The following is a 19983-nucleotide window of genomic DNA, read 5'->3' on the forward strand; positions in this document are numbered from 1 at the left end:
TATGCATCGTCGACACATCATAGGTACGTGCACCAACTTCTTGAAATTTATGATCTGCTTGTAAGATTCCTCTCTTGGTGCGGTGGATCTGCTTTGTGGAGGGTGGACCATATCTGCGCCATCATGTCGATGGTTCTCTGCACCACTAGAGTAGCTGCCATGGGGTCCATGGGACCTGTGCCATAAAGGATTGATCTCAGATCTTGGGTGGCTGCTCCTCTACTTGAGCGACTCTAGGCCTCCTACCCCGCCTCCTCGGGCAGCGCCTCATCCTGTCCGACACCTCGTCGGGCACATCCGTTCAGTGCGATGGCGCTCTCCGCTTCTACGCATTTTCTGAAATTCAAGACATTAGCCCACAAAATTCAAAACTGCACATTACACAACTCTATAGACTCATATTTATACATAACATATGGAGCAGAAACTAGAAGCAAAGATGACAATGCAAGACGAATGTGGACCCTATATTTCCGCATGTGACTCCTAGTAGACTCTTCCCAACACTTTAGACAACATTCCCTAAGAATCTGGAGCCTAAGCTCTGATACCACATTTGTCACGACCCAACCTATGGGCCGGACCGGAACTAGGACCTGGGCCAGCCTAAAGCCCCCGAGGCCCGTAGTAAGCCTTAACTATTCATTTACCCAATTCTAAGGCCCATTGGGCCCAAATTCAAGAAAATAAACGGACAGAGTCCGGCCATAAAATGGACTTACCAACGGGGAGTTTTCGACTCACCCGACCTGTAAACACAATAAACAATCCATTGGGGAGCTCAGCTCACCCTCCACATACTCATCAACATAATAATAAATGGGAGCTCAGCTCCCTCATCCAATCCATCAAAATAGACTTAAAACATTAAGTTTACAGGTCCAACATGATAATAATATTACAGACCAAATTCAAATAATTACTGCTAACACATGCGGAAATTCTAGGAGTAATTAAAATTTACACAAATATCGATAAACCACCTGCGAAGTATAAAAGCAGGTTAACCCAGAATAAATATCCTCCTGTGGCCTGTAAAAATTTTTGAACAGGAGTGAGCGTTCGACTCAGAGAGTAAAATATCAATTTTAACCATAATCTCTATAACTATCTGTAACTAATGCACCCTGTAGAGTGAAATGCAACATCAACATCATATTCACATCATAGCATCAAAAAGGTAATTTGGAGTACTCACGCACTCGTAGCATCAATCATAATATATTGGGAGCCGATCCCTATGACTCTCTTAAATCCAACCTGGTGCCAGCGAAGAACTCAAGCCGGACTTTCGCTTAATAAACCAAATCGAGGGTCCCAGCGAAGAACTCAAGCCGTGACTACCCCTCGAAGGAACGGGTCCCAGCGAAGAACTCAAGCCGTGACTACCCCGTCCTATCCATAGTCCACACCACATCACACGCACGCCAACGCACGCACACTGCTCCAAATTACCACAACAACACTCATGGCACATTAACAGTTATGAATGCAACATAATTCGTGCCTAGAGTTTAACTACATAAATATATGCATATAAGTGATGCATGGGCATGCTGAACATATAATAATATCGAAATTACAATTAAAATTAATATTTTACTCACAAACTTGACGACAAATTACTGTGGCGGCTGGGCGGAGGAAGAAGGCTGTCCCGGCTCACCTGACAATTACATTACATCTATTTAATAAATTTGACTCAATACAAACAAAGAAAAAGATCAAGTACGTCCTAAGTCGTGCCGAAAATCCGGCAGAGTCTCCCCTATACCTAGGACCTACCCAACCTGCAAAAGGGCTAAAAACGCACTTCTATACTCACAATCCATACATCAACAGTTCAATCATATCACACAGCCCCTCCTGGGCCCATCAAATCAGTCATTCATCACAATACGCAAAATTTCAATTTTATCCTTATTATAGATCATTTTTGCAAAAATTGCTCAAACAAGCTCTAAAAATTATAAAACTTTGCCCCGCGGTCCTTAGCAATATTACTAAGCTATTGCAAAAAGAATCGTAATTTTCTAAGCTACCACGAATATTTTATGGATTTTTAATCCTATTTAAGCACTAGAAAATTACGAAAAAACAAGGTTCGGGTTTACCTTTGCCGATTCCGACTTCGGGAACGCGCTCGGGACGTCTGACAATGGGGGGCTAGCCAAAACCTCGGCCCAATTCGGAGACTTTTCCGGTAACGGGTCTGTCTGGCCCGAAATTTGCAGACCCGATCAACTGTCGAATTTCCGCGAATCGAGGATACCTACACGAAGCCCATAACACGGGGGTTAGTACATAAATTTTTCAGAATTTTCTAAGCTCATTTAATGCTCGAAAATACACTGCGAAGTTCCGTGGGACCCACCGAAAAACGGTGTCGGAAAAATTCAAAATTTATGTCGTTGCGAAGCTCTCGACGAATGGAGCGTGCTGGTGGCCTCGGTTTTCTCGTGGGATTCACGGTTTTCGAGAAATCTAGCCCAAAAATCGAAATAGGCTAAAATCTTCCCGAGCAAAAATCGGACAATCCGCTCGATGGATTTCGGCGTTCTTGGTGTCTATGGAAAGCTCTCGCCGAGTAGATGATTTTGGACACAAGACCCGGTCCAATCGGTGGCCGGATCGGCGGTTGGCTCGAGAAGTCGAAGACGCAGGGCTGCCACGCGTTTTGCCGGCCGGCCGGTTGGCCATGCGCTACCGTCACCGCTGGTGGCCGGCCGGGGCGGAGAGGAGAGAGAAACGAGAGAGAAAAGGGAGAGTGCCATCGCGCGCGGGAGAAGAAAAAGGAAGAAGGAAAAGGGCCGGTCCGATTCGACCGGTCCGATCCGGTCCGGTTCGATTCGGCCGGTTCGATTCAAAATACAAAATTTTGAATTTTCACTCTGCCTCGGGACAGAAAATGAGGTCCAAAAATTCCGAAAAAAATTTCATAAAACTCAGAAAAATACGTAGACTCCAAATATATTTTTAGTTTTGCCACGTGGTCTTTAAATTAATTTTTAAAAATCATCAAAGTTTATATTTTCGGAAAATCGAACCCGATTTTTAAAATTCGAAAAATCTCAGAAAAATTCCTAAAATTCAAATAAAATTAAAATACCAAAAATACTCATAAATAATAAAATTTTGGGGTGTTAGAACTGAGATTGATTATTAATGATAAATTTTTAATTTTTAATACATGTTAAATAAAAAATATATTAATAAATAAATTATTATTTAAAAGAAATATATATGACTAGAGAGACTAATTAAAACATTATGAAACTCTTTCTTAATTTCAGATAGGATTGTGTAATTAATTTGTTTTGGATCAAATTAAATTAAAATAATTTAAAAAAATAATATTAATCAAATTGAATAGAATTGAATTGTCACGACCCAACCTATGGGCCGGACCGGCACTAGGACCTGGGCCAGCCTAAAGCCCCCGAGGCCCGTAGTAAGCCTAACTATTCCTTAACCCAACTCTAAGGCTCATTTGGGCCCAATTTCAAGAAAACAACAGGACAAAGTCCGGCCATAAAATGGACCTTTCAACGGGGAGTTTTTAACTCACCCGACCTGTAAACAAAATAAATACTCAATTGGGGAGCTCAGCTCACCCTCCACATACTCATATCAGCATAAAAATAAATGGGAGCTCAGCTCCCTTATCCAATCCACCAAACATGCATAGAATATTAAGTTTACAGGTCCAATTCAAATAATATTTCTATCACATGCGGAAATTCTAGAAGTTTATAAAATTACACAAACATAAATAGATGACCTGCGAGGGAGAAAAGCAAGTTAACCTCAAAAATTATCCTCCTGTGGCCTGGAAAAATATTGAACAGGAGTGAGCGTTCGACTCAGAGAGTAAAATATCAATTTTAACCATAATCTCTATAACTATATAAAACTAATGCACCCTGAAGAGTGAAATGCAACATCAACAACATTTTCACATCATAACATCAAAAAGGTAATTTGGAGCACTCACACACCCAGTAATATCAAACATACTATAAGGGAGCTGATCCCCTATACAGCTCTCTTAAATCCAACCTGGTGCCAGCGAAGAACTCAAGCCGGACTTTTGCTTAATAAACCAAATCGGGGCTCCCAGCGAAGAACTCAAGTCGTGACTACCCAGAAGGATCGGGTCCTAACGAAGAACTCAAGCCGTGACTACCCGTCCTATCCATAGTCCACACCACGTCACACGCACGCCAACGCACGCACACTGCTCCAAATTACCATAACAACATCCATGGCACTTTAACAGTTATGAATGCAACATAAATCGTGCCTAGAATTTAACTACATAATTATATGCATATAAGTGATGCATGGGCATGCTTGAACATATAATAATATCGAAATTACAATTAAAATTAATATTTTACTCATAGACTTGACATCGGTCACTGTGGCGGCTGGGGGGAGAAGAAGAAGGCTGTCTCGGCTCACCTGACAATTGCATTACAATTATTTAATGCAAATGACTCAACACAAATCAAGAAAAGACCAAATACGTCCTAAGTCGTGCCGAAAATCCGGCAGAGTCTCCCGTATACCTAGGACCTACCCAACCTGCAAAAGGGCTCAAAACACACTTCTATATTCGCAACCCATATATCCACAATTCAATCACATCACACAGCCCCTCCTGGGCCCATCAAATCAATTATCCATTACAATATGTAAAATTTTAATTTAGTCCTTATAATTGATTATTTTTGCAAAAACTGCCCAAACAAGCTCTAAAAATTCTAAAAATTTATCCCGCAGTCCCTAGCAATATTACTAGGCTATTGCAAAAAGAATCATAATTTTCTGAGCTACCACAAATATTTTATGGATTTTTAATCCTATTTAAACACTATGAAATTACGAAAAAGCAAGGTTCTGGTTTACCTTTGCTGATTTCAACTTCTGAAACGCGCTCGGGATGTCTGACAATGGTGGGGTAGCCAAAACCTCGATCCAATTCGGAGACTTTTCCAGTAACGGGTCTGTCTGACCGAAAATTCACAGACCTGGACAACTGTCGAATTTCCGCGAATTGAAGATACCTACACGAAGCCCATAACACGGGGGTTAGTACATAAATTTTTCAAAATTTTCTAAGCTCATTTAATAATCGGAAAAACACTGCGAAGTTTCGTGGGACCCACCGAAAAACGGTGTCCGAAAAATTCAAAATTTATGTCACCGTGAAGCTCTCGACGAGTGGAGCCTTCTATTACTCTCGACTTCTGTTACTCTCGGTTTTCTCATGGGGTTCACGGTTTGCGAGAAATCTAGCCCTAAAAATTGAAATGGGCTAAAAACTTCCCGGGTAAAAATCGGACAAACTGCTCGACGGATTTCAATGTTCTTGGTGTCTATGGAAAGCTCTCGACGAGTAGATGAGTTTAGACACAAGACCCGGTCCGATTGGTGGCCGGATCGGCCGGATTTCGGCCGGGAAGACGAACGGTCCCGGGCGCGCGTCGCTCCACTTCGGGAGCCGTTTTTCGGCGTTCCAGGAGGCGGCCGGTGGACTGGGATGGCTGGGGGTGGGCGCCTGCGAGCTGGGGTGGCAGGGGAGGTGGCGGCGCGGCAAGGGGAGGAGGGAGGAGAGAGAAAAAGGGAGAGAAGGGGAGGAAGGTCGAGACGCGCGGAAGAAAAGAGAAGAAGAAAAAGGAGCCGGTCCGATCCGGTCCGGTTCGATTCGGCCGGTTCGATTTAGAATACAAAATTTTAAATTTTTACTCTGGCTCGGTACAGAAAACAAGGTCTAAAATTTCTGAAAAAATTTCAGAAAACTCAAAAAAATTCGTAGAGTCCAAATATATTTTTAGTTTTGCCACGTGGTCTTTAAATTAATTTTTAAAAATCATCAAAGTTTATATTTTCGAAAAATCGAATCCGATTTTTAAAATCTGAAAAATCTCAAATAATTTCTTAAAATTTAAATAAAATTAAAATATCAATATTACTTATAAAATAATAAAATTTAAAATTTTTGGGGTGTTACATGAATTGAATGAAAATTTTTTATTCTAGTTCGATTTAATTTATTAATTTGAGCACATTTTATAAGTTTTTTTAATTTATATTTTTTTATTTTTTAAGTGTTATTATAAATTTCATAAATTATATAAAAACTTATAAAATAAAAAGTTTATAAATTAAACAAATCGAGAAATTCAATTTTTATTTTTTTTTATAAAATAATCAAACTAAATTACTTAATTTAATTTTTCCTTAACCTTATGTTATAACAACTATACCATAAATTAAAAATCTTCTACCTCATAATAATCACTTTAAATGGAGAAATTGTAATATAACTTGACTATTCTATATAAATCTATATACAAAAGTGATAAATCAATTACAAAATATTAAATAAATATTAATAAATTTTATGAAATTTAATTTATTCATATCTTAAAATTATTTTTTCTAATTATAATTTTTTCCTTATTTATCACTCTAGGAAAGATTTATCATTTCAAATATTAATATTATATTTTGTAAATATTTTTCTGCTTAAAGTTTAAACGGCAGCGATTCATTTCCTTAACGGCTTCACCTTATCACATGCAAACCCACGCCCACTAAGTATACGCGTACGTGACTGCAATCAGTGCATGGTCGGTCATGGCGATTGCAACGAGGACGCGCACCCCCATTTGACGGAGTAAGCGAATCAACATCAAACGCTGTATCTTCTTTTCTCTGTATCTTCTTTTCTCCCTCCATATCCATCTATATTTGACCCCTCCCAAACCTCCACCTCCACAGAACAAAACACACTACCAAACGCAGAAACTGATTCTTTTTTACATAGTATATAAATCACTTCAAGCGGCGCGTGTTTTCACTTTCCAATGGGCCAGTCAGCTTCCAGTTCCACCGCCAATTCTGCCATCGATTGGATTTTAACTCCGCCTATTGTTTCTTCCGAATCGCAATTGCCAGAGCTCGCTGACGATATAACTGCTGATGTTGATTATACGGAGGATATTCCTGACGAGTGTTTGGCTTACATTTTCCAATTCCTCTCTGCGGGAGACCGAAAACGATGCTCCTTGGTCTGCCGGCGGTGGTTACTCGTTGACGGCAATAGCCGCCAACGGCTTTCTCTACATGCGAAAGTGGAGATTTTTTCTTATGTTCCTTCTCTGTTCACACGGTTCGACTCGGTCACTAAACTCGCTTTGCGTTGTGATCGCAAATCCATAAGCTTAAACGATGATGCTTTTGTCATGATCTCCGTCCGTTGCCAGAATCTCGAGCGCCTTAAGCTCCGTGGCTGCCGCGAAATCACTGATAATGGTATGGCCGCATTTGCTGAAAATTGCAAAAAATTGAGAAAGCTCTCTTGCGGCTTGTGCGCTTTCGGCGCCAACGGCATAAACGCGTTGTTGGATCACTGCAAGGCGCTGGAGGAGCTCTCTATTAAGCGGCTCAGGGGAATCCATGACGGAGCCAATATGATCAGGTCCGGAGCTGCCGCTCCGTCTTTGAAATCAGTTTGCTTGAAGGAGCTAGTCAACGGTCAGTCTTTTGAAGAGCTAGTGATCGGTGCTAAAAATCTTAGAACCTTGAAAATTATTCGGTGTTTGGGTGATTGGGATAAGGTACTTCAAATTATTGGAAACGAAAACAGTTTCTTGATTGATGTTCACCTTGAAAGGATTCAAGTGAGTGATATTGGTCTTGCAGCGATTTCGAAATGTGTAAATATGGAGATTTTGCGCATCGTGAAAACCCCAGAATGTTCGGATTTAGGGCTTGTTTGTGTGGCGGAGAATTGCAAGCAACTAAGGAAGCTTCACATAGATGGATGGAGGACTAATACAATTGGAGATGTGGGTTTAATGGCCGTGGCCAAACAATGTCCAAATCTACAAGAGCTGGTTTTGATTGGTGTTAATGCGACGCATGCGAGCTTGGCAGCGATTGCTGCTAATTGCCAAAAACTGGAACGATTAGCACTGTGTGGGAGTGGAAGCATTGGTGATAATGAGATTGCTTGCATTGCAGCTAAATGCGTGGCATTGAAAAAGCTGTGTATAAAGGGATGTGCTATTTCTGACATTGCAATCCAAGCTCTTGCTTGGGGATGTCCCAATTTGGTTAAGATCAAGGTGAAGCAATGCAGGGGAGTGAGCAGTGAATTTGTGGAATGTTTGCAGCAGCAAAAAGCCTCACTACTTGTTAATATTGATGCTGCCAGTGACAATGAAGGTTTAGATGTTAGTTTGAGCGATGGTGGAGGTCAAGAAAGTGGTTTAGAGTTTCCAGTGATGGGTGGTCAAGTGGCTGTTGCTGATGGTCCATCGATTCGTAACGGGAGACCGGCATTGTTTGGAGCGAAGGTTGGGCTGCTTGCAAGTAGGAATTTAGTGGCTCGTGCAATTAGCAGATGGTCAAGCAATGAAGATGGTAGTTCAAATAACAACTTGTGAATGTTTTTGTCAGACTTACATTTTCATGGGATAATTTTCTTCCCTGTTTTTCGTCTTGTTCATTGTGAATGTGGGAAATCCTCATCAATTGCTCAATCCTGATTCTCCTCTAAACATCCTTAAAATGAATTGAAATAGAGTTCTTCAAATTCATGCCCAGATTCATCTATCTTAAAATGTGCCTCAACATTTGCTGTTTCAATAAGCAACCTATGCTTGATGGTGAGAGAGAGAGAGAGAGAGAGAGAGAGAGAGATGGTAATGTTTTTGAAAATGCTACAATTTCCCTGTTTTAACGACTTACAAATGAAAAGGAATGTTTTCACTCACTTTCATAATAATCTTCTTCATCTCCAAAACTGAAAACTGAAGCATCCGCCTTGATATCACTCACCCTGACAGAATCCAGGTTTCGAATGGCCTGAGGCAGGTTTCTGAATCCCATCAACAGTTTGCCCCTTTGAAGCATTAATATGGGCAAATTCTCAACTCCCAAGCAACATTTGCTTGGTTCCATGTGCTAAGCTCCTCATTTGCTCTGTTGTGATGTTAGATGGGCGACTAGATTGAGTGGATCCAACTCCAGAATTGGTAGCTTGCCTGCTCTTTGGACTGCTAGTTTCTTCTCCATCACTATCCGAGAATATATCATCTTCATCTCGGAGACTTATCTTTGGTTGGAATTTGTTGGAACTTTACTACTTGGCGTCGGAATATAACCTGAACTTGTAGTACCATCGGATCCTTTAGCGGCAGTATCAGCTTTAGACCTTGCTGGCATCGCAACTTCAACTTGAAACCCTGGAGAAGGCAGTTTTCTCTGCAAAGCACAGTCGAAAGGCCATCAAAAGAAAGCAGGTGAGAAAAGAGAAATCTAACTTGACTACTGTCTGATGTATCTACTGAATAAGATAAATAACAAAAAGACAGCATCATTTACCTTGTCAAAACCCATCAAGATCGGATCCATTTAGTGTTTCTCTATTATCTGTCATTGTTGTATTTAACCATCTGAAGCACGAAAAGTTGAAAGGAGACAAGAAGGGGAAAAGAGGCATCTTCAGTCTCAAGAATTATAATAGAAAGAAGGCTCCCTTAAATTTTGACAAGCAATTTCTACAAATGGCCAACTCTTTTAGCATAATGTCCTAATAGGTGTTTCAAATAGGGAGTTCACAAACCAGTAGAAATCTCCTTGACGATCATGAAAATGGATTTTGAAGTTCCCAACGAACTCCGTCAGGCCAGGCTCCCCTGGTAGAGCAAATACCACAATCCCTTTCGTTGGTGCACTAATCCAGAAATCTTCTGGCTGCAAAAGTGTATTTGGCATGCTTGGATCATAAATTTTAAATATGATTAGCACAAAGTAAGAAATTAATAAACAAAGTAATTAATTAGACCACAACAAAACAACTTGAGTAAAGATCTACCATTAAATCCTTAGTTCTGGGATGCTTTTTTGTTGAGAACAGAACCCCTCTCAATAAAGGAAAACGCATCTGTTTATACATTTGCATATTAAACACAAAAGTTGATGGAAAACGAATCAAAAAGTGATGGAAAACTGAGCAAAAAGAATGTGTAAATGCATATTCCTACCATCAAGACTTTCTAATGATAAAAATAACACAACACCGCCTATGCTGGTACTAACAAGAAGCATTCTTATCTTTCCTAGTTTTTCAAATAATTTATTGCATTCATATCTTATTCTTTTTTTTTTCTTCCTGTCAAACACTAGAATTCTCCAATTGAAACCTTAATTGCCCACATACTGTTCTATACATCCATGTAAGAGAAATTTCAGTAGTCTGAATGTTTTACCATTATCATCATTATTATTTTGAATGGAGTTTAGATCATAAATCAATCTTTGGAACTTAGTTGATATGGGAAATTCAAAGGGAGCTCTACCAACTTGAATTTTTGTGTGCATTATTGCATTGCTCTTAAGACTAGTTAACTACTTTATTCTAAATGGTCAATTCAGAAAATGATTCAGGTAAAATTATGGGACAATAGAAGTGATCAGAAACAATAACATGCTGCTAAAGCGAGTTAAAGATGTCAAAAAAGATATTTGTTGTAAATAATTAATAAGAAAATAAAACACAATTTGATTTAAGAATGAATTTGCTGAGGGGAAGTCGCGGCATACCGCTATGATTTCACATGGTAATAGAGGGCCTTATCCAATAAGGACATTTGTGAAGCCGTAATTCCCTACGCATGCACCTGTATGACTACAGCTTCAGCAACTCAGTGAAGACAACTTAATCAAGTTTGAGAGACACCAAAAATATACCTTCATTCAGGCTGATTTTCTCCATTGAAGTATGTTAATATACGTTCGAATTATTTGACATAACTCTGCAAAATGCATAAAATAATGACTTTTTATTAAAGATCAAAAGAAAAAAAAAAGGCATTTCTCAATGAGATTGACTAACAATCTGACTTGGTAGAACTAGAGCCTTCCATCCACGCATCTTTTCTGGTTGAAGCAATCAATGGCCTCGTTGGCTGTTGGAAAGAACTGTACACAGAAGGCAAAGAAAATAATAATACGATGAAGGAAAAAATTGCCTATATAACCCATATAAGAATGAAGTTCCACAAAACTACCCCCAACTCTTAATGAGATTCTGTTGAAGCCTCACCTTAAGGAACAGAAGTAGGCTACTTACCATTAAACCTGTACTGCCCATACCAGCTTTACAGTGTACTATCACGACATTTTCTATGTGCTTCTTCAACCACGAGCATGCACTTTTACAAAATGATGTTATCAGATGAAGGGGAGGACAATTATGGTCATCAAATGGGAAGCAAGCTACCTGCAGCGGGAAGACATGCTTAGAAGCTTAAATCAAATATTCCACCCAATAGAATTTTATAAATAGCAGTTCATTCTCAATAACTAAGATCTGCTCTGTATAAACTATATATTCACAGACATGTTATACAAATTGAACTAGCAATATATGGCAGACATAGTCATCATTGTTTTTGCACTATTTATTTTGGGCACAATAGATATCAATGTTTCAGTAAAACATTAAAATTAACATATGACAAATTGTACTCTTCAAGTTGTACCTCGGTACATTCAGTCATTGTCACATCCACACAACATATATTACAACTACTTTCTATTTTTCATAAGATATTATTTATAAGACAAAATGTTATTCACAACTTATTCAACACATGAACATGAAGTCAATTGTAACTAACCATGCAATTCAATAAGTAGACAAACCTTAGAAATATTGACAATGCTGAAAATTTTTCTTATTGATTTTTTTAGTAAAGTGCACTCAGCAATTGATTGACAACCAAGGGCAATGAATCCTCTATTTTTGCTAACTATTGAAGTCATCTTTCTGAGACAGCATCATCAACAAACACAAAACTCAATTTCATACACAAATATTATTCTAAGATTTAAGAGATGATTCAATTTTTTAAAAAAGCTGAACAAAATTGAAACAAATTAGTTTTCAGAAAATTAATGCATTAACAGGGGAAAAAATCGCAGGAAGAATTTATATTGCCATCATACCATGACAGGTAGAAATAAATCAGCAATTGTACAACATAAAACCCAAAATCAGTATTGAGATCAACTCAAACACTAGTCCAATGATCGTCATGAACCATACACAAATAACTTATAAAGAAGCAACTGATGCTTATTGGACCTAATGAGGAGATCTCTAAATTTTTCAGATACACTGCAATAAAAACAAGTCAAGCACTGATTTTTCCTAAACTTGATCTTGACATCAAATAAAATCAGAATAGTTTAAGGAAAACGAAAAGAAAATTACACCTTCCCCTCAAACCTCGACGCCTCATACAATCCCTCAGAACAAAGGTTGTACACTTTGTATTTTCCCTGCATAGAGGACATGTCAATATCATCAACGTAAGATCTTCAACACAAACACTTTGTATTGATATAACCTATTCATGCTTCTAGCCTATAAATTCAATATAGATTTTCATTAATTCATAAATACACATGCATAGATATTACATTGTGATGGATCTCAAAGAAATTAATCACTTCTTCCATGTGATTCCGATAGAACCCCTGCACTAGTTTTTTGAGTTCATACATTGTTTAGCTTATAAAGTGAACTTCCACAATGTGAACTAGATATATGTTTACCTCAAAGAATCCAAAAAGCCCAGAGATTAAATCACCAGTAGGGAACCCAATAGCAACTATCTTTTCGCTGATATAAGCCATATCCAAATCAAACCCTCCCTCCTATAAATTTACAAAATGGAGTTAACGACCTTTATTCCAGAAAATTTATATGCTAAAGCAAAACTTAGGATACAGAAGAAAGAGAAGTGGAGTCCTAATCTCAGATTGTAGCTGTAAACCAGTTAAATATGAACTTGCCAATAGACAGCAGCAACATGAGCAAGATACCTGGTATCTATGTTTATTTTGAGATACAACATGATGTGCCTTGACTTGCATAGCCTTCACAGCACTTCGAGATGAATCAGCCAAACCTTTAGGGAAAGATTCAATAACACCAGCTTGTTCAAATGGTGTGCTGCCTTGAGAACTCTCGTTCATTCCTGGAGTCATTGAAGAAAAATGCAATCCAAGGCCACTAGTGAAACGAGCAAATGTAGAAATGCCAAAAGTTCCAGTGTGGTAGTCTGTTGGCGGTCATGTTGGTTGTGGCAGGTTCAAACTACCCCTAGATGGTATGCCTGAAGCCGGTGATTCACCTAATGTACCATCATGCCTTGTGGCAGTGTTTGCAGAAGTCTCAGAATTGGAAGCTTTGGCAAGGGAATCACTATTAGACACTTTGTAAGGAGGTGCGATAGAAGAAGCTTAAGCAAGCAGGTTGAGATGATGAGTCAGCAGATTCAGAATCCATTCTTTTAATCGACTGTGGTGTCTAAGCACTGGTCCAGTAAGAAGCCAAGTTACAGAGCCTGTAAAATATCAAGCATGAGAGACCAGAATATGAGAAACCAGAAAGTAAGAAACTTTGATACACAAAGCTTACAACAGACCAAGTAAACGAAATTCTAAGAATACAAAATGGGAGAAAGACACAGAACGTCTCAGCGATTCTAATGGAAGCTTAATTGTGGGAGTGGGATTCAAAAAAAATAAAAAAATAAATAACAGCAACAATAATCACAATGGGCAGATGAAATGGCAAACGATTAATTCTAGCAAAAGTAAACAAATGATCAAGCACGATCATCTGACAAAATAGAAGCATTAGCAAGTGCTTTCAGACCTCTCTGGTACTAAAGTATTAAAGTTTTGAGCTTTGAGTAATCAGGCTACTGTTTTTCTTTTTTTTTTTTTAACACAAAATGCTAAATGCAAGAAACATGAGGAAAAGGGGATTCAAACATGCTAAATGCACAAAATATTCAATAGCCTGTCCATGCTTTTTAGAATGGTGGATTCAATGGGCAGTGAAACAACACGCACACAACAAAAGAAAGGATAAGATCTGATGCCAAATCTTGAACAAGTATTGAAGTCGCATTTGCGAAATATAAAGAGATTTGGGATGAAAATTTCAGCATTGGATCACTTACCAGATGCGAATCCTGAACCAGGAAAATTAAACAGCAAAATGGAAGTTAGTTCTGAGAAAAGTTGCGCCAAACATGAACTTTGGTCATCTCTCTGATCACGTCACCCGCTCTCCTCGTTCAGGGCTCAAAATGAAATAATATGAAAAAAAAAAATCCTCTAATTATAATATCCATGGGCCAGCGCCCAAAAGTCTTCCGTGTGATGTCAAAGTTTTTGGAGGACCAGCCAGTAGGAATCCTCCTTCGTTCATATTTCCTTAATCTAGTAATTTAGTGAATTGAAAAATAAAAATTTTAGAAGATTTTTATTTTTCTCTAAAAATCAAACTTTAAATAAAATTTTTATTTTTCTCTAAAAATCAAACTTTAAAAAATCTTTCACTGTTCAAATACAAATTTAAAGTTTTAAACCTTAAAAAAACCTCTCATTACTTTTAAAAGCCTCTCCCAAACCAAAGGTTAGGTGGAGATTAGTTGATTTGTGGGTCTAATTTTAATTGATTGGATTTGTTAGGCTTATTGTTATTACACAGTGTAGGATTTTTTTGATCTAGGCCCAGGTTGTATTTTCTTGTGTTTCTGTGCTTATGGGCTTTTTAACGTGAGATGTGATGTCAGACTTTAGCTCGATCTGAGCCGCCTAAGTCTGATTTAAGCCTAATACTAATATTTCAGATTAAATTGGACTGGAGTGAACAAATTCGTGAACCTTTAATTTACTCGGCCGATTTCTGACCCAATCGGACCTTGGCCATGCTTACGCTCCCCTATAAATACATTTAAGAGAACCGCTACTTATCAGCCGGGCCGACATATGGACAGTGTACAGCCCGGTGGAGCCCTCCCCGGGGACGATCTCTCCTCCCTATCTTCGTCCCCTGTCACTATCTTTTCACGGTGGACCTTCGCCGTTTCGCGGCGTTGCCAGCACCTGCTGGACAAGACGGTTCCGCATATCCTTTACCGATGGATCGCCTGTCTCTTCGTTGCTTTCATCTACGCCGTGCGCGTGTACTTCGTCCAGGGTTTTTACATCATCACCTACGGCCTCGGCATATATATGCTTAACCTCTTGATAGGGTTTCTCTCTCCGCAGATTGACCCCGAGATCCATGACGGGCCTACCCTCCCTACCCGTGGATCCGACGAGTTCCGCCCCTTCGTTCGCCGCCTTCCCGAGTTCAAGTTTTGGTACGATTAATCACTGCTGAGAGCTGATTTATTCTCTATTTGGTTGACTCGTTTTATTTATTCATTCTGTCGTTCGTTTGATGAGCAGTTTTTGGTTAATTGATATGGATTTTCTGATTATTGATAATGTGCGCGAAATTGGAGCGAAACTAATGTTATGATGGAAAATTGAATTTGATTTGTGATTTTTTTTTTGGTGGTTAGATTAAAGAATGATGAAGAACTTGATTTGTTTCATAAAATAAATAATGTGCTCCTTGAAATTTGTGTTGGAGGTGATTCTTAGAACCCAGAAAGGCAATTAGGAAAATTGATCATACAAATAAAATAATACTCCATCATGAAAACTAATAGGATAAATAGAAAATGGTTGAGAAAACAGAAGCAATCAAAAGAATTTAGAAATTTTAATATCTATATAAGCTGAATTAAGAGACCGGTGGAGATGGGCTTTCACCTGATAAAGCAAAGCAATCTGTCTCTCTCTCTTTTTTTTTTTTTTGCATTAGACACTTTTTATTACTATGTATTCTCTTATAAGGCTTCCTCTTGCATTTAATTGTTCTTTAGGATTCAAGACTTAGTTTGGGTAGGTGTGTATTTGAAATGATTGAGGATTAGGATTTATGTTTCAATTGAAAAAAATTATAAAACTTCAATATAATATCAAATTCAAATACCTTATCATTTGAATTTCACACCTATCCAAATGGGAAGCATTGTAATTTGCAATGCTGGTGGCTTTTATTTATTTATTTATTTATTTATTTATTTTACTACCATTTTCATTTTTATGTTGGAATTGTGAAATCTTTTTCTGTTTCAACTTATTTAAGTTTCTTCATTATTACTCTTGTATAGGTACTCTATTACCAAGGCTTTCTGCATTGCTTTTCTCTTGACATTCTTTGATGTCTTTGATGTACCTGTCTTTTGGCCAATACTCCTTTTCTATTGGCTGTTTCTGTTTGTTCTCACCATGAGGAGGCAGATAATGCACATGGTCAAATACAGATATGTTCCATTCTCTTCTGGTAAACAGGTATGCACAAACACTCGATACTCTTTAAACTTACCATGTACATTGTTCTTTAGCCTTTAGGACTGTGAATGGGCTGAACCAAGTTTAGCTTTGAGGAGTTCAAGCTTGGTTCTCCAAATTTTTAATAAGCTTAAGTTTGGTCAAACGATAGCTCACTTGGTGAAATCAAGCCAAGCTTGAGCTTGAGCCATTTATGTATTCAACTTTATTTTTAAAAAAAAAAAAAAGATAATTAAAAAAAAACTGCTCTTACAAAAAAAATTGCGTAGTATTTTAATAGGCACTTACATATAATGGATATCATAAATTATATCTTCCATATTTTATAAATAAACATTACATCTTCCTAGTCAATCAAAGGAGAACATTTTTCATTGAGCCAAGTTTTGGGTAGCTCTCAAATGCTTGGCTTATTTGCAACCCTAGTATTTCTATTTCCTTGTTAGTTGCATTTACAACAATGGTTCTCTGATTTAATTGTGGTCCTTTACTTACTGTCTTCAAAGCGATATGATGGAAAGAAGGTACCTTCAACTGACAGCATGAGCCTTCCCAGAGATTGAATTCCTAAGGTAGTTTGAATTTATGAGTTCTAGCTTGTTCTTTAAATTATTCTTGCACCAGTCGCCTGATCCTTATCGGCAATTTTATGTTGCAGGTGGAATGCTTGAAAACTTTGGTTGTTGTATAAGTTATTTTGCTGACTAATTTTGGTGCAATGAGTGATTATTCTTGTTCCTCAGATTCCCCAGATTTTTACTTGGCAAACTTGCCTTGGTCCTATATGAAATTTTTAGCTTTGAGAAAACAAAGTGGTCCCTAACGTTGTTCTTCTGGAGGAATACTTCTAATGGAGGGGCTACATTTCTTGAGCAAAATTGTTAATTTAATGACCTGTAGTTTATGGAGGGGAATGTCAGTCAAGCAATGCAAAAGGATTATGCTAGATTCAGTTACAAATTGTTCTTTCTTCAGTTGAAACTGCCAATTTCTTATTCTGTGAAATATGGTTTAACTGATTATAAATGCCATCGTCTGGATTGTGCGTCTGTGATGCATCCATAAGGTTTCTATATTAAAATCAGAATTGTTGTCTTCAATAATTTGAGTGATTCGCAAGTAAAGTTTGTATGAATTTGAAATCCAGTGATCTTGTTTATTTTTATTAAGAGGAGCTTCTAAGAGCATCTTCTGCGTGCACTTATTGGTCCGTGGTCTTGCAGATATAGAACTCTAACTCCTAATAGAGATTATTGGAAAATATAAGTTGGGGAGATCTTGGCCACGCTTCGTTTCACAGTATATTGTTGCTTTTTTTAAAAAAACTTTTTATATAGAAATGCTACGTTTTATTAATCATAGACGAATTCAGAATTATTAATGGCGAGTTTGTAGCTCAGTGGACGGGGACACATTTAGGGGCTAATGGAGGCTTGCTTAGGCGTTGGTGTCCTGATTCTTCTGGTGGAAGAATAATCACTGGTATGTTCTGTTTTTGGGACCAAGTGGGACGCTCGAGATTTGTTATGTACACTGGCTGTTATTAGTCATCGAATCTGCCAAAAACTCGGAAGGGGAATGAAGCTTCGAGGATTGCGAAATAATTGTGTTACAAGAAATTAGGAAGTACTTTTACTACACAAATGTGAATTCATTTGCTTTCATTATTAAAGGGCTCTACATGTAGAAATATTCTCAAGTTTTTAGGGAGAATCTCTCTCTCATTTTCATTTATGTGGCGCAGTCCTTGTTTCTTCTTTCTACCGAGTGCGTGTGGCTTCCATTGCCCTTTCGGGCAGGGGAAGTTCCTTCCCTAGCCCAATGTCAATTCCTCCTGCCCCCCTCCCCTCTCTTCCCTCTGCTAAAGGGTGGGTGTATATGTTACTTTTTAGTGGTTTTGGTTGCAGATCTGGTGCGGTACTTACGGACTCCTTTGGATCTGCTTGTGCCAGTTTGCCGTCGATGGTTGATCATGGCATTGGTTGATCTATTTTCCTTTGTTGGGTGCGTGTTTAGGCTATGGGCATGGGCTTCATCTATCGATTTGAAGGAGGTCACCCCGAGGGTAAAATGTTAGCCTCCAGACTGTGGCTTGCCGCTTTAGCTATAAAAGATTGAGAAGTCATAAGGGCTATGCCTTCCTGTTTTTCCCCATCCGTCTTTATGATTCTCGACTTCCATGGTCTAGCGCGTGCTATTGTTATGGTTCAAGGTTGTTTATTTGTTTGTTGCGTGGATCTTGGAGAGTTGTCTTGCTTAGGACTTTCTGATGTAGGCGTTTCAGCCGTGTATGCATTTGGTTGTGGTTCTTCAACATGCTGCAACCCCCTCTCGGTGAATTGAATAAGTGGCGGCACTGATCTTTCCTTATATAGGTTCTTGGGTCCGGTTGTTATATCCACTTCAACTAGATTTTCCTGTGGGCTCTGATTTTTAGTGGGCTAGAGTAGGTTCTTTGGATAGGCTTCTTGTCTTTTGGTCATGGGTTTCTTTGTATTGGGCTTTTAAGCTCCCTTTAAATGAATCCATATAGCATTTGAAAAAAGAAAAAAGCTAAAAATGTATTATTTAATATTTTGAGTATATTGAATAATCTCTATATTTATATAAAATTATTTAATATTTTGGGTATATATTGAATAATCTCTCAATTTATATAAAACAAATAAAAAAATGTTTTTACACATATTGGCGGTCAAATAATCGATAGAATATTTGAACCATATATATTGGTGCAATGTGAAATTGGGCAAACTTCTCTTGTAGGCTAAACTATATATATTGGTGTTGGGAGCATGTGTTACCGTTGCTTCAAACTCCACATTTTGTACAAGTTTCAAAATTTTAATTTAAGTATTTTGTTTGAATTTTTAAATCTTAAAATATAACTGTAAAAGTAAATATGATATATTTAAACTTGTAAGATTAATATTTCAAGTACTCCATTCCTTTCTTGATTAGGTAGAAACCATTTGATATTTTGCTTCTATAAAAAGCAATAAATCAATCTAAGAATCAGCATTTCGATAGAAAAAAAAATAAGTTTCACCGAAATCTCTCTCATTTCTTCTTTGTTTTTCTTTCTTTAAATCCAAAAATAAAAAATTAAAATGGAAAAAGGAAAAAAAGAAAAAGGGAAATTCAGTGCATCTTATTGAAATCATTTGTCTGAAAACTTAGGTGATGCAACTCCAAAGTCCAAAAAATGAGAGATGAAGAAGAAATCCTTTAACTGCATTCAAGAGCCAGGCCTGTAATAGGCATAAACTCCATAGAAGGTGACGGCTGTGTCAAAGTAGCGCAACAGCAGCAGCAACTAATAAGATGATGGCCCAGGCCTGTAACTTCATTTATATCGAAGCCTACCTCTTGACAGATTATGTTGAGAAAGTCTGCAACAGCCTCACTTCCAAGCCGATGCTCAATTGTCCCACAGTAATGGACCTGGACCTGGGGTGAGTTGATCAAACTATCCATGAAAATCACATATGAGGTAACGCCATTGCTGCAGTCCAGATGGCATTGCTCAAATGCTATCAGATCGAGGAAAAGTGATCTAGTTCCATCACGGATCAGGAGACAAGGAATCCTGAGAACCCCATTCTTCAATTTTACGTTCCAGAATCTATCAGTCTTCCTTTTCTTGGACTTGATTCCTGCCTCTTTCAGCTCTGTCACACAATGGATCAACTG

At 38.1% G+C, this 19983-nt stretch overlaps 2 protein-coding genes, 1 long non-coding RNA gene and 1 pseudogene across 8 annotated transcripts; 2 read left to right on the plus strand and 2 right to left on the minus strand.

Annotated features, from left to right (window-relative positions):
• Positions 1-1250: 1250 nt before the first annotated feature.
• LOC131183816 (uncharacterized) lies at positions 1251-5179 on the minus strand. Of its 3 annotated transcripts, none has more exons than XR_009151829.1 (3): positions 5148-5179; positions 2115-2272; positions 1251-1666 (listed from the first exon to the last, which is right to left on the minus strand). It is a non-coding gene; the product is annotated as an uncharacterized LOC131183816 (long non-coding RNA). The 3 variants fall into 3 exon arrangements; XR_009151827.1 differs by lacking the exon at positions 5148-5179 and adding an exon at positions 2375-2531; XR_009151828.1 differs by lacking the exon at positions 5148-5179 and adding an exon at positions 2351-2369.
• A 1532-nt stretch (positions 5180-6711) lies between these two features.
• Positions 6712-8628, plus strand: LOC110644780 (F-box protein SKIP2). Its single transcript, XM_021797724.2, has one exon. The coding sequence runs from the start codon at positions 6876-6878 to the stop codon at positions 8457-8459; it is 1584 nt and encodes a 527-aa protein (XP_021653416.2). The 5' UTR covers positions 6712-6875; the 3' UTR covers positions 8460-8628.
• On the minus strand, positions 8576-13808 carry LOC110644789 (phosphatidylinositol 3,4,5-trisphosphate 3-phosphatase and protein-tyrosine-phosphatase PTEN2A-like; annotated as a pseudogene).
• An 887-nt stretch (positions 13809-14695) lies between these two features.
• On the plus strand, positions 14696-18873 carry LOC110644763 (protein RER1A). 4 transcript variants are annotated; one of them, XM_021797695.2, is made up of 4 exons: positions 14696-15248; positions 16110-16290; positions 16797-16862; positions 16949-17459. In XM_021797695.2, the coding sequence occupies exons 1-3, from the start codon at positions 14872-14874 to the stop codon at positions 16851-16853; spliced, it is 615 nt and encodes a 204-aa protein (XP_021653387.2). In that variant the 5' UTR covers positions 14696-14871; the 3' UTR covers positions 16854-16862; positions 16949-17459. The 4 variants fall into 4 exon arrangements, with proteins under 4 accessions (XP_021653387.2, XP_021653405.2, XP_058010450.1 ...); XM_021797713.2 differs by lacking the exon at positions 16949-17459 and adding an exon at positions 17686-18873 and having other exon boundaries at positions 14745-15248; XM_058154467.1 differs by lacking the exon at positions 16949-17459 and adding an exon at positions 17691-18873 and having other exon boundaries at positions 14745-15248.
• The last annotated feature ends 1110 nt before the right edge of the window (positions 18874-19983 follow it).

Source organism: Hevea brasiliensis, chromosome 10 (assembly GCF_030052815.1).
Source record: "Hevea brasiliensis isolate MT/VB/25A 57/8 chromosome 10, ASM3005281v1, whole genome shotgun sequence".
Taxonomy (NCBI): domain Eukaryota; kingdom Viridiplantae; phylum Streptophyta; class Magnoliopsida; order Malpighiales; family Euphorbiaceae; genus Hevea; species Hevea brasiliensis.